This window comes from Vulpes vulpes, chromosome 14, assembly GCF_048418805.1.
Source record: "Vulpes vulpes isolate BD-2025 chromosome 14, VulVul3, whole genome shotgun sequence".
Taxonomy (NCBI): Eukaryota; Metazoa; Chordata; class Mammalia; order Carnivora; family Canidae; genus Vulpes; species Vulpes vulpes.
Genome location: NC_132793.1, coordinates 49,245,927 through 49,258,615, shown reverse-complemented (window position 1 = coordinate 49,258,615; position 12,689 = coordinate 49,245,927). Strand labels below are relative to the sequence as shown.

At 43.5% G+C, this 12,689-nt stretch overlaps 1 protein-coding gene across 2 annotated transcripts in view; it reads left to right on the top strand.

Annotated features, from left to right (window-relative positions):
• The first annotated feature begins 1,097 nt into the window (after window positions 1-1,097).
• CAMK4 (calcium/calmodulin dependent protein kinase IV) overlaps window positions 1,098-12,689 on the top strand; it is a 197,157-nt gene continuing 185,565 nt past the window's right edge. The window contains exons 1-2 of one of the 2 annotated variants that reach the window (XM_072736585.1): window positions 1,098-1,574; window positions 2,319-2,554. In XM_072736585.1, coding sequence (XP_072592686.1) covers window positions 2,394-2,554 — 161 coding nt within the window. In that variant the 5' untranslated portion in view covers window positions 1,098-1,574; window positions 2,319-2,393. Of the gene's footprint in view, window positions 1,575-1,676; window positions 1,795-2,318; window positions 2,555-12,689 lie in introns of those variants that run through there. The other variant, XM_072736586.1, reaches the window with a different exon arrangement.

The window sequence follows — 12,689 nt, the reverse complement described above, 5'->3', positions numbered from 1 at the left end:
AAGGATCTGGTATTCAATTTTTGAGCATTTCTGGAATTTTGTGGTACAAATTAGATTTTTTTTCTCATCGGCTTCTCCCATTATAAATCTGAGTTTCAGTTATACCTTGTCTTCTAAATCAGTTACCATCTGTCTGTCTGCTCTTAGATTCTGGGGTTTGGTTGATAATATTTCTCCCTTTCTTTTTGTGGATATATGCCTTTGCTCTTCTGATGATTTTAGATGATGTTTTGTAAGGAGAGAAAAATCACATGGATTCAATCTTTTTCTACTTGTTTTAAGGATAGTATTTATTTTCATCTTCTATTTTTAACTAAACATAAACTGATTTATTAAGACAGATACCCTCTTTTGAAACATCAGCTAATAATGAAGTATTTCTCTGGCTGTTGTTCCCTAAAATAGCAAGAGTAGAAAGACTTATCTCTTTCAATGTAATATGCTTGCTTTGAACTTATGTTGTAAAAGAATTGCTCACAACAGGCAAATATATACATGCAGTGCTGCTGCTTCAGAACTTGCCTCAAAAACCTGTGAATAAAAAATGGCCTAGCAACTACTCCATGCCCCTCCTCCACCAGTTACTATAAGCCAAGGGAAACTTCATGAGAACTAGAATTTTCTTTACAGCTTTAATAGCTTGCTTTGAGTTGAGCTTGATTTTCTAACATGAAGATTAATGAATTCATCTCTGAAAAGTAATGTGTGAGCATTTGCAGTCTTTCACCAAATCAGTATTTCACTGAATTTGTATGAATCTATGTATATTTGCTATGTTTTAGGCCATTTGTAAATTGAGCATATGCTCATCTTCATAAAATTACCTGTGAGGAAGTTTTTATATATATATTTTTTTCATTTCTAATCAACCAAGGATCCTATTCCTTTCGCTGGCTGGTTAATTTTTGTTCTTTTTTTTTTTTTTTTTGGTAGTTCACCAATATAGCATGAAAGCTCTTAGAAGTCAGAAATAAATCAATAAATTAGAGGAGCATATTGGACTGTGTTTATTGGTGTCATCAGGAATAGGGACATGTGAGAAGAGTTTATTACATGTTGGAGGAATGTAAAAAAAAAATACTGAAAGTAACACCTGTGAGATAAGGTTAAAGAAAGGGCCTAGAGTCATTTACCCAGAGATAAGGTTGTGATGTTATAAGTATTTTTATATATATTTATTACAGAATATGACTGAGTGTTGCTTGTCTTTGCTGAAATCCAGAGGGAAGAGAGTACAAGGGTGGCAGTACAAAGGAACGCATGAAGCAGTACTCCGAAGAGTAGCCTGAAGGTTGGCAGACACTGGAGTGCTTGTGATGGGACACATCTCCTTGGAAGAGGAAAGAGCTTTGACTGTAGCAGTCTGCTGTGTCGTGAACGGTGACAGGTCCTGCCTCCAGGCTTCTACAGGGCCCTCCCAGACCTGTGATTCCTGGGTCTGTGTGTTGTAGCCCTCAGAGGCTGAGCGCGAGCCAGACGCAGCAAACCCCGGCCTCCCGGGGCTCCCCCGCCAAGGGAGGCCGTGCCAGCGGCCGCGCAGCAGCAGCCCCTGCAACTGCAGACTTCACTCAGAGGTGAGCCAGGGCAGCGAGGACCCGCGGCCCCCCGGCCCCCCGGCCCCGGCGGCAGGGCGCTGGGGGACCGGCCACGCAGGGCTCCCTCCCCGGCTGCGGCTGCGGGGGCGCGCTGGGACCGGGGGGCGGACGGGGGCGGCTGCCTCGCTGGCGCCAGGTGGGAGGGGCTCGCCGCCTCGAGCTCCGGGCTCCGGGGACCATGAGCGCCAGCGCCCGCCAGGTGCCTCCGTCGGCCCCCGCCCCGCCCCCGCCCCCGGCCGGGTGGTCGCGACCCGGGGCTCCCCGCGCGCTCGGCGCCCGCCGCTCCCGCAGCCCGGTCCCCCGGCTCCCGGCACCTCCCGGCGCCTCCCGGCACCTCCCGGCTTCGGCTCCCGCTCCCACTCCGGCTCCCGGGCTTCCCCGGCCCCAGCCGCCGCGGCCCCCGCCCGGGTCGGGGAGGGAGAGGGGGACGGGGGAGGGGGGCGACGCCTCTCCTGCGCGGTGCCTGCGCCTCGCGGTCCCCCGCCCGGCTGCTCGGGCTGCGGCGCGTGGGCGTCCTGCACCCCCGCCCCGCGCCCCCTCCCTCCCCGCCCCGGCCCCGGCCCCGGCCCCCTCCCCCTCCCCCTCCCCCTCCCCCTCCCCCTCCCCCTCCCCCTCCCCCTCCCCCTCCCCCGGCGGCGCGTGCGGGAGGGCCCGGGCGGCGGCGGCGGCGACGGCGGTGGGCGTGCGCGGCAAGGACGCCACCTCTGGCTCCTGCGTTCGCAGGCGGCGGGCGGCGGGGCTTCTCGCTCCGGCAGCGGCGGCGACGGCGGTGGCGGCTTCCGGAGTCCCGCCGCCAAGATGCTCAAAGTCACGGTGCCCTCGTGCTCCGCCTCGTCCTGCTCTTCGGTCACTGCCAGCGTGGCCCCGGGGGCCGGGAGCCTCGTCCCGGATTACTGGATCGAAGGTTCCAACAGGGATGCCCTGAGCGATTTCTTCGAGGTGGAGTCGGAGCTGGGACGGTAAGGCGGGGGGCGCCCCGGGCGGGGTGGGGCGGGAGCCCTCGGCGGGGACAGCTCGGTGCGGGGACAGCTCCCGGGGTGCGGGTGCCAGCCCCGGGGGTGCGGGGACATTTCCCGGGGGTGCGGGGACAGCTCCCGGGGGTGCGGGTGCCAGCCCCGGGGGTGCGGGGACAGCTCCCGGGGGTGCGGGGACAGCTCCGGGGATGTGGGGTCAGCCCCCGGGGATGCGGGTGCCAGCCCCCGGGATGCGGGGACAGCTCCGGGATGCGGAGACAGCTCCTGGGATGCGGAGACGCGGGTGCCAGCCCCCGAGATGCAGGGACAGCTCGGGGATGCGGGGACAGCTCCGGGGATGCGGGTGCCAGCCCCTGGGATGTGGGGTCAGCTCCCGGGGATGCGGGGTCAGCCCCCGGGATGTGGGGACAGCTCCCAGGGGTGCGGGAACAGCTCCCGGGGATGCGGGAACAGCTCCCAGGGATGCAGGCTCAGCCCTGGGGATGTGGGGACAGCTCCCGGGGATGTGGGGACAGTCCTGGGGATGTGGGCGCCAGCCTTCCTGCCTGTCCTCTCCCGCAGCTGGGGTCCAGCACCGAGCTGTGCAGCTCCAGTTGGGAGGCAAGTCTGGGCGCCCAGGCCGGTGCCACCGCGAGCGCCCCGGCGGCTCTGCTCCTCGAGGCCGCCGCTTCCCCTGGGTGACAGCTCCCACTGCACGTGGGCCCTGCTTTCCTGGTTGCCGGCCTTGCTCACCATTAGAGCTCGCCAGACGTCTTGTTTGTCTAGTGATTTTTTGGGGTCCAGGCGGAGGGTGTTCCTCCAAACCGTGACAGAATTATTAAATTAGATTCTTCCAACTTCCTCTCATCAAACTCTCCAAAGCAAGTGGCACTAGAAATTAAACTTAAATACTAGCTTCCCTGCAGAGTCTGCTCAGGAGTGAAGGGGGGAATGAATCATTTAAGGGAGCTGAAGGCAGAATAATGAACTAGTGTGGCTTTAAAGAAAAAGCCGCACATGGGGTCTAGGCAGTGGTAATTAGCAGAGTTCTGTTCTTCTTTCATGCTGGAGTGATGTGTTTAAATTATGTATGCAAAAAGCTGTCTCTCTAGGGTTGCAGAAATGTCCCTCACCTGTCCTCTAAGGATCCAGACAGGTAGAGAACACTTTCCAAGTGGATGGTGCCATATGTCCTCATGTTTTTATCCATAGAAAATAATTTTTTTTCTTTCCCTTTTTCCTTTTTCCTTCTTTCCTTTCTGTTATTGGCAGGTAAGGAGAATTCTGTTCAACACTCGTTTTAGATCCAGGCCCTTTATGGGAGGGAATCTGAAAATGTAATTTCAAGTGTTGACAAGTTGAAGCATCTGTACTTAATACTTTGTAATTTCATTTTCTGTTCTTTTTGTTGGAAAGAGTTTAGCTAAGAGCCAATTAAAAAAAAATTTGCCCCTGGAGACCACAGTGCGGGATTATGGGTGTTGGTACTTGGTGGGAAGGGGTAAGGGTCACTTCACGTTCCGTGCCCCCCCCCCCCATTTACCCCAGTTTGCCACTGCTGTTAGTGACTCATGGATATAGAAGGTGTGTAAGAAAGGTAAAACTTCAGGGTGCTTGAAGGCTTTGTTGGTTAAACATTCAACTCTTGATTTCTCCTGAGGTTATGATCTTAGGATCCTGGGATCCAGTTCAGCAAAGGGCTCCACACTCTGTGGGGAATGTGCTTGAGATTCTCCCTCTCCCTCTTTATTTAAAAATAAATCTTTAAAAAACATGTTCCAAAATACTTGGGCATTGAATAGCGTATACATTAATCTACTGCTTTGATCAGAATTTTCAGTGCTCATCTGAGGATGTGCCATTGTCTGCATTTGCTAGTAGGTTGGCAATAAATGAAGTGCTTCCTCTTTTCAGGTTGGAACTTTACTATAATTGTATGGTAAGCTTCAGTGGAGCAGTATAAATTTCTGATCAAAGAGATAATCTACTTACAATTGTTTACTTGGTGTTTTAGAAACTGCCACCTAGTAGAGGAGGTGCCTGCTGGTGCTAAAGGGACTGTCCCACCACCAGATCTAACTGCTTTCTGAGTAATATTTACCCCACAAGCCTAATTGACTCGGACTTCTCATTAGCACATGTTAACTTTATGAATAACCTTTGCCGGCAGGAAACTGAAGACATTTCTTTAATTTGAGCAATGGAAAAAATGGTTAGAAAAAAATAAACTGCCAATTGTACACAACTGTGGGATGGTAGACTTTGAAGGGAAAACCTAAGGAATTTGAAGTTTATTTTTTAAAAAAGATTTGTGGTATATTTTGCAATACCTTTTGGAAGACAAATATACATCAGTTATATATTGGCTAAGATTCTCACTCTGCTATCTAACTGTTTCATTACCTTGCACATCACAGAGTTAAAATATTTTGAGAAAACTAAAAATTCTTTTGCTGCTTTTCAGTAGTTATTGTATTAGGTAAGTTCTCTGTAGATGGCAGTATTGGTGAGGTGCATGCTTCTTTTGGCTGAGACTGAGAAATGTCACTTTATGATCAGTCATTTTTTTTTTCAACAAAATAAACCTAAAACATAAAGCAACTAATGTTACAGATATAACTACTAAGAATCTATATAACCAGAGAATGCAGAATTATAATTTTAGGTATTGACTGACAAAAGTCCTCTTTTCCTCCTCCACTAGGAATAAAGTTGAGACTCAGTCAGTGGGTTTCAAGTCTTTACTCTCTTAGCTCTCAGCCTTGGGCCAAATCTGCCTTGGTAACTCTAAGGCCAAAGCATTTAGTTTACTAGTAACACAGTTGTCATTAAGATGCTAAGGGAATGATGACCTTGGTGTTGTGGAGTGCCCCTATGGTCAGTGTCAGGGTAGAGACAATCCCCACTAGATTAGGTTAACTTGAGAGTAGTCATTCCTCTGTTAAAATTATCTCCTGTAAGCTAGTGACTCCTGAATTAAAGAAGATTGGACATGTGACTATTAGGGCAATACCTCTGAGGGTATGTCTGGGAATTTTAGGGAGCTCAGTGAAAGCCAGTGGCTGGCAGCACTGTTTTACAGGTAGCCCAAGGCCATGTGATAGCTCCTATTTTATTTTATTCTATTTTATATATATATATAAGGATATATTATAAATATATATATATATATATATATATATAAAGGATAGAGAGGTTGAGGGGTGGGAGTGGGGTGAGGAAGATTATTTAAAGGGTATCAGACAAACTAATTTTTCTTTTTCTTTTTTTTTAAAGATTTTATTTATTTATTCATGAGAGACACACACACACAGAGAGAGAGAGAGGCAGAGACCTAGGCAGAGGGAGAAGCAGGCTCCATGCAGGATGCCCAACATGGGACTCAATCCCGGGTCTCTAGGATCACGCCCTGGGCTGAAGGCGGTGCTAAACCGCTGAGCCACACGGGCTACCCCTAATTTAATTTTTCTAAAATCACATTTGAAAATACTGCTTTGTTTATAGAGTTCGTCAAAAAGTTTACAAAAAATTTGATGCCCCAACAAATTCAGTTCCGCTTATAAATATGAATTGTCTGTGATCCTATTCAGGGCTCCCTATCCTAGAGAGCAGTTGGTCCCTTGCCCAGTAATTTGAGAAATTGGCATTTTAAAGGCTTTTCTAAGGGAGAAAAGAGCCTACCTCTGATCGAGATTCTGTCCAGTGGTTTGGCACAAGGAGGACAGAATTTGGTCTGGGCTGCCCTGTGGTGGGGATTTGGCCTTGTGTATCCAAACCCACGTCCTGTTTTCAGTTATTTCCCAGCTTTTGTTTCTCTCTGCAGTATGAGACTGAAAGAATGTATGCAAAATTAGATGGGTTCCCATACACAAAAGTTAAGGGAAACCAAATGAAAGATAATTAGTACAAATTCCTTATTAATTTGCATTCTAAAAAAAAAAAATAATAATTTGCATTCTACTTACTGTAGTTTCTTTAGGCCAGTGAATTGCAGTCACCACCTCCCCCTCCCCAACCTGATCCATAATTTAAAAGAGTACATTTATATGGCAGTGGAATTAAAGCAGAGTTTTATAGGATCCCTTGCTATATGTATTAATGCTTAGGAACTAAATAGATTTAGATAGTGAGACTTAGGTGTGTATAAAATAGAAGCAGTATGGTGTATAGATTGGAAACAAGTTTCATAAAACAATGTTTATTTTTACTACCAACAATATACTCTAATATTTCCTATTCCATGCCATTTGATTTTATTCTACTTCATTTATAATATTTGCTGAATCCACGTGATCTCACTAATGGATTGTGACTCAGTATGAAAATGCTGTTTTAGGCCACAAACCTATATTATGGCCAGATTATAATATTAGGCAGACCCCTTTTGAAAAATGCCTTGCAGACCAACTGATAATGCTGAGTGGTCTCCATTTGCACAGCTCTGTAGAGAAAAGTTCTCCTGTCTTTGTCTCTGAGTTCTCCCTGGGTTTCCCTTCCAAACATTTTGGAAAAACTACTGTCTCTCCGTGATCTGCTGGGTGCAGTCTACTCTGAAATGGCTGACAAGGACAGGAGGCCCGGCCAGGAGCGCCTCCCCTGTATAGGCCACGAATTCAGAGGACTGAATACTTGTGCATTCCACTTGGTAACACTTCACTCTGGCTCTGGGTAATGGGCGGCAGGTACTTCCTGTAAGGAAACCTGAAAATCAGCATTTTCTAACAGCAGGGCTCCAACCAGTGCCCTTGGCTGGTGAGGAAACAGATCCTTCCTTCCCTATCCCTCTCTTTGTTCGAGCCCCTTCCTGAGCCATTTTCAGCCAGTACTTCTCAGACCCTTGGTTTTCCCCCACACTGTCCTTTAGGACCCCCCAGCTTATCCAGAATATACTACTGGTTATGGATCTCCTGCCACCCACACTTAATATCACTTAATATGCACTTAATATCTTAAGCTCATTTGGGGATCTGATTGGGACTTAAAAATGGAACTCTTTGGTCCCTCTGTTGTTCTCTGGGCCTCCAGTTCTTTTCTCAGGCAGTTGGCTCAGGAGCATGGTGGGATCGGAGGCGGGAGAGTAGACACCCGGGTCCACATGCTTCAACACTGACTGTAAGCGCCCAGAAGGCAATCTGTGGATGTGGCTGGTTCGCTGTCATGTGCTCAGTGCCTCACTCTGTACCGGGCAGGTGTTCATCAAATGATTTTAAGGAGATTGAGTGAATGATAATGAAATGGGCCAGACATAGTGGGCATGACCCTAGGGAAAGGGAAATCTGGTGACTTGTTTATCTTCTCCCTAAAATTTGTGTGACCATAATCTCGTGTGTGCTGGTTTTCTTTCTTCACAGCGGGAGTCCTGATAACTGTCACCTCTTTTAGGTGTTGAAAATAATGCTGCTTTTCTGTTGGCAGAGAGCTTTGTGGCTCTGAAATGAAAAGGATTCAGTTTCACCTTCACTATCATTTTGCCACAGGCATCTCAGAATTAGGAATTAAATCAACTTGAACATAAAGGCATGAAATGCCTCCAAGCTATACCAACCACTAATACTAATACATAGAAAATGTTAAGTTAGGGAATCTACTCATTGTAAAGAACCTTAAAATTAAGTGATGACTATGATAGGATCACTAGTTTAAGAACACACTATTTTTTATGTTTGAATACTGTTACAAGGGTAAAAATTACTCCAAATTTGAAAAAAAAAAAAAAAGACACAGGTGCAATTTGCTTCTAAATTGTAAATTGTTCTAGAGAACATTACTCAACCAAAAAAAAAAAAAAAAAAAGAAAGAAAGAGAAACAAAACACTAACCACAAAATAGCTTCAAAGAATTCTTGTAAACACTTTACCCTCAGAATATATGTATGTATTTGTATTTGCAGTAATGCATTTGAGACTATAGTGCCAAGTGTAGCCTTTTCAGCTACTGGTTGTTATTTTTTTATATTAATGTTTCTTGTTTGTTTGTTTTGCCTAGCTTTATAAGTAGTTCTCCTTAGACTCCCTTTTGGGACAGCTAACATAGCTAATATATTTAGTAAAAACTGTATTTTTAAAATTTCAAGGTAAGGTTTATTCTGCAAAATATATTTGAGTCAATAAATCATATAAATCAGGCAAAAGAGTAACTTTATGTGTAATCATGAAATCAATAGCAGCTAGAATGAGGTTTTACTCAAACTACATTAGTCTTTTTTTTTTCGCCTCTTTAATAATGGGTCATCTGAAAATCTCTTAATTCCCATGGCTTAATTAGGAAGCTGTATCTAAATATTGATAGTATACTGTGAGCACATAAAGGATATGGACTCCTCAATACAGTCCATTTTAAAATTCTTACTGCTAACTGGGGGCAGTGGGTATCTGGATGGTATAAAATAGTGAAAGATTTGGGTGGAAGATTGTCCTCAGTAATCATATCAATGGTGAAGAGCAAATAGGGAAAGGAGTTCTGGACAGAGGGTGATTTATTAACAGTGGGCAAAGCTCTTACATGTGGAGCTTTCTCTTTTCCTTTAGAGCAAGATTTCTTAATCGTGGCACCACAGACTTTGGGGGCCAGATAATTCTTTTTGTAGGGGCTCTCCTGGCACTGTAGGGTGTCTAATAGTATCCCTAGCCTCTACCCACTAGATGACAGAAGCAGCCCCCCCAAACCCCCAGGTTGTGACAACCTAAAATGTCTCTAGACATTGTTGTGTGTTACTCCCTCCCCCTTCCTGTTAAGAACCACTGTTTCAGAAGCTTGAAGCTAGTCTTTTACATGATTTTCTTTTAGTTTTGTAGAAGGTTAACAAGAAGGAGGTTGATGGATTGAAATCATTTAACTTTGTTGAGTATCTGCTATAACCAAATGTTTCTTCCATTTCTAGGTTAATGTCATTAAGATTTCTGTCGTATGTGCATACCACCTGTGCTATAATTTGCTTAATATTTTTTTGTTTAAAGTATTCCATTTGTTAACCTAGTTATTTATTGAAAATACTTATTTTCATTATCTTGAAATTAAATTTCATTATTTTGTATTTATGCCAGAAACAGAAGGAAATTATAAAAAATAAATTGCAGCAAAAACAAAGCATTTTTATTAAACGGGGGCTGTGAATGTTTTCCTGCAGAAGGCTCCAAGCCTGAGGATTGTTCTCTTCTTTTTTAAAAAGGGAGATTATCAAAGATTAGCAGGGTTAAAACCATAATAGCATAAATTGAGGATCTCTTTTGTGATGTAATCAGGAAAACTGAAAAATAATTGAAAAGAGAATAATGGTCTCATTTCTTGATTCTTTGTTATTTAATTCAATGTCTTTGTGCCACCTTAGTTCTGTTATAGGTCTGACCCTTTGTGTACCTATGAACTAGGCGATGTATGTTGGTAGCTTGTGTGACCAGGCAAGGAAGCTGGAATATGATGGATAGAACACTGTATACTGACTTCCAGTTGTGTAGTTCACTGTATACTTTACAACAATAAATTTAATATGAGATAAATAATACATAAAACTAATTTGATATAGAGCTCAGACAGTCACACCTAAATATGGATAATTCTGATTGGCAGGATTGAGGTGTCTTCGTGGGAGGGGTGGACCTTGAAATTCAGCAGAATTTTAACAGGTAGAGCTTTGTTGAAGGACATAACAGGTGGAAAGTACATTCTAGGGACGCCTGGGTGGCTCACTGGTTGAATGTCTGCCATTGGCCCTGGGTGTGACCCTGGGGTCCAGGATGGAGTCCCACATTGGGCTCCCTAGGAGGAGCCTGCTTCTCCCTCTGCCTGTGTCTCTGCCACTCTCTGTGTGTCTCTCATGAATAAATAAATCTAAAAAAAAAAAAGTACATTCTAAGAAAAGGCAAAAACTGGCAGAAAGTACATTCTAAGAAAAGGCAAAAACATGGAGGATACACATTTTATTTTGCAAACCTTATAAAATATGAACATTGTCATGGCATTTAAGGTTGGGAGGGTGAGTTGATGTCAGGCCAAAGAAAGCCTGTAAAAAAAAAAAAAAAAAAGACTGTGTCTCTATCAGTTAAAAACCAAAACTAGGTAAAGTAACCATTATGAGAGCAAAGAGTGGCTGTAGAAGCAGCTGCATCTTGGGTTGATGTTGTGGGACTCAGAATTTGCCATTAACCCATAAACCAGGGCAGTGAGTAAGAGAGAACTTACCCTGTTTTTTAAAAAGGAAGGAAGAGAAAGGGGGCAGAAGGGAAAAGAAGGATTGAAAGAAAGAAAGGAAAGGAAGAAAAACACCTCCCACAGCCTATGATGAGATAAGAAAGGGGAAGTGGAATTGAAGCGATTGAGATCAGTTACCTAGACCTGGTAAAGAGCCCGTAAAGGAATAGACACTTAATATTTTAGGCTTTGTGAGCCCTGTGGTCTCTGAGGCTATTCAGCTCTGTGATGGCTGAGTGAAAACAGCCATAGACAACACAGAAACAAGTCCACGTGACTGTGTTCCAATAAAATTTTATTTATGATCATGAAATTTGAATATAATAATTTTCACGTCACAAAACATTATTCTTCATCTGATTTTTAAAAACCATTAAAAACTGTAAAAAGTATTTTTAGATTGCAGACTATAAACAAACCAGTGACTGCCGAATTAGGCTCTTGGCCTGTGGTTTGCCAAACTCTGGCCTAGAATGTCAGTTCAAATTCTACCCCTCTTCAGTTACATGAGAACTTCAGGTTAAAATGATATCAAGACTTCATTTATTCAAGAAACCACCCTGAATCTCCCTTTCATTTTGAAAATGTTAACCTGATACCAGTTTTTCAGGTGGACATAAGCTTTAAAGCATACTCATCCTTTTTCTACATCTGTTGAAACTGAAAAAGTTATGGTTTTTACCTGTGTAGCAAGTTGGCTAGCTCTGTTCATCATTTATGTTTTTGAAAATCACTGTTTATATTGAGAGATTATTTCTTGGAGGTTAATTTATTTTTTATTTAATAATGAAATAGGTCTCAGATCATTCTGTTGTATTTGAAGTGACAGTTAAAATATAATATGCTAAATAATCTAGTGATAAGAGATTCACCTCTAACTAGTAAAGTTTAATTAATTTTTTCTGTTGGCTGATATATTAGCCACATGTTGAATAATCCTTCTATATGCCATGGATATAGCTCAGATGGACTAATTTAAATTGGGACTCTGTTTAGATAATCTTTTGAAAAAGTAGAATTGTTCTTGTTTATATTGAATAGACTTAAGTGCTAAATTAAAGCGTTTACTGACATTTTGACTAAGTAGGATGTCCATATCTAGGGTATGCTTGAAGAGAGTATTAGAGAATTTATTTTTAAAAATATTTCTAATTTTTGCTCTCAATTTTGTTTTTGGATGTTTTAAAAAACACATTACAGATTGGTTCAGTAGCACATGTATTGCATCTGCAGGTGCATGAATATGCATAACTTTGGAGCATGTTCTTAAAAACGTTGCAGTTGGGTGATTATTGGATCAAAGAATGGTAGTTACAAGTGGAAACTAAGTTTCTTTACTATATTTAAAAAACATTCTATTTTTGAAAATGATTTTAAAGCAGATACATAAATAAAAACTGACACAAAAAAAATCATGTGGCAAGGTGTGTCTGTGCAGACAGAGGAAGTGGGTACATATATGCACTTGTTATGCTCTTAAGACTGTCTGATAAAAGGGTTTGATAAGAGCTTACTGCAGTTGTAACCAAAGAAGTCACATAGCAGAAAACAGAAAAAAGAGAAAAAAAATCCAGCCTGCCCGTCAAGCAGAAGGCTGAATGAATTTTGTTTTTCTTTATTGTTGAACCCCAAATTCATATCATTTGCAAGAACCTCAATTTCAACCTACCTGCTTCGTGGTGAATTTTGCCAACTGCTGCTTTTGAAGTGTTTGGTGGGCAGTGCTTGCAGAGTTGAGGTCCTTAGTGCCGGCCGGGATGCCGGGCTTACTCCTGTCAACAAATGCGCTGTCATTGCTTCATCACTTCGTAAGTCATGCTTCAGGGTCATACGGTCGAAAAATTCACCAAGTGCAAAAATGCAAAATAGTTCTTAAAAGATAAAAAAGGCTAGACTTTAACAACCCTCTGACCGGAATGGTCTTCTAGGAAGGTAATGGATATGACATAGATTC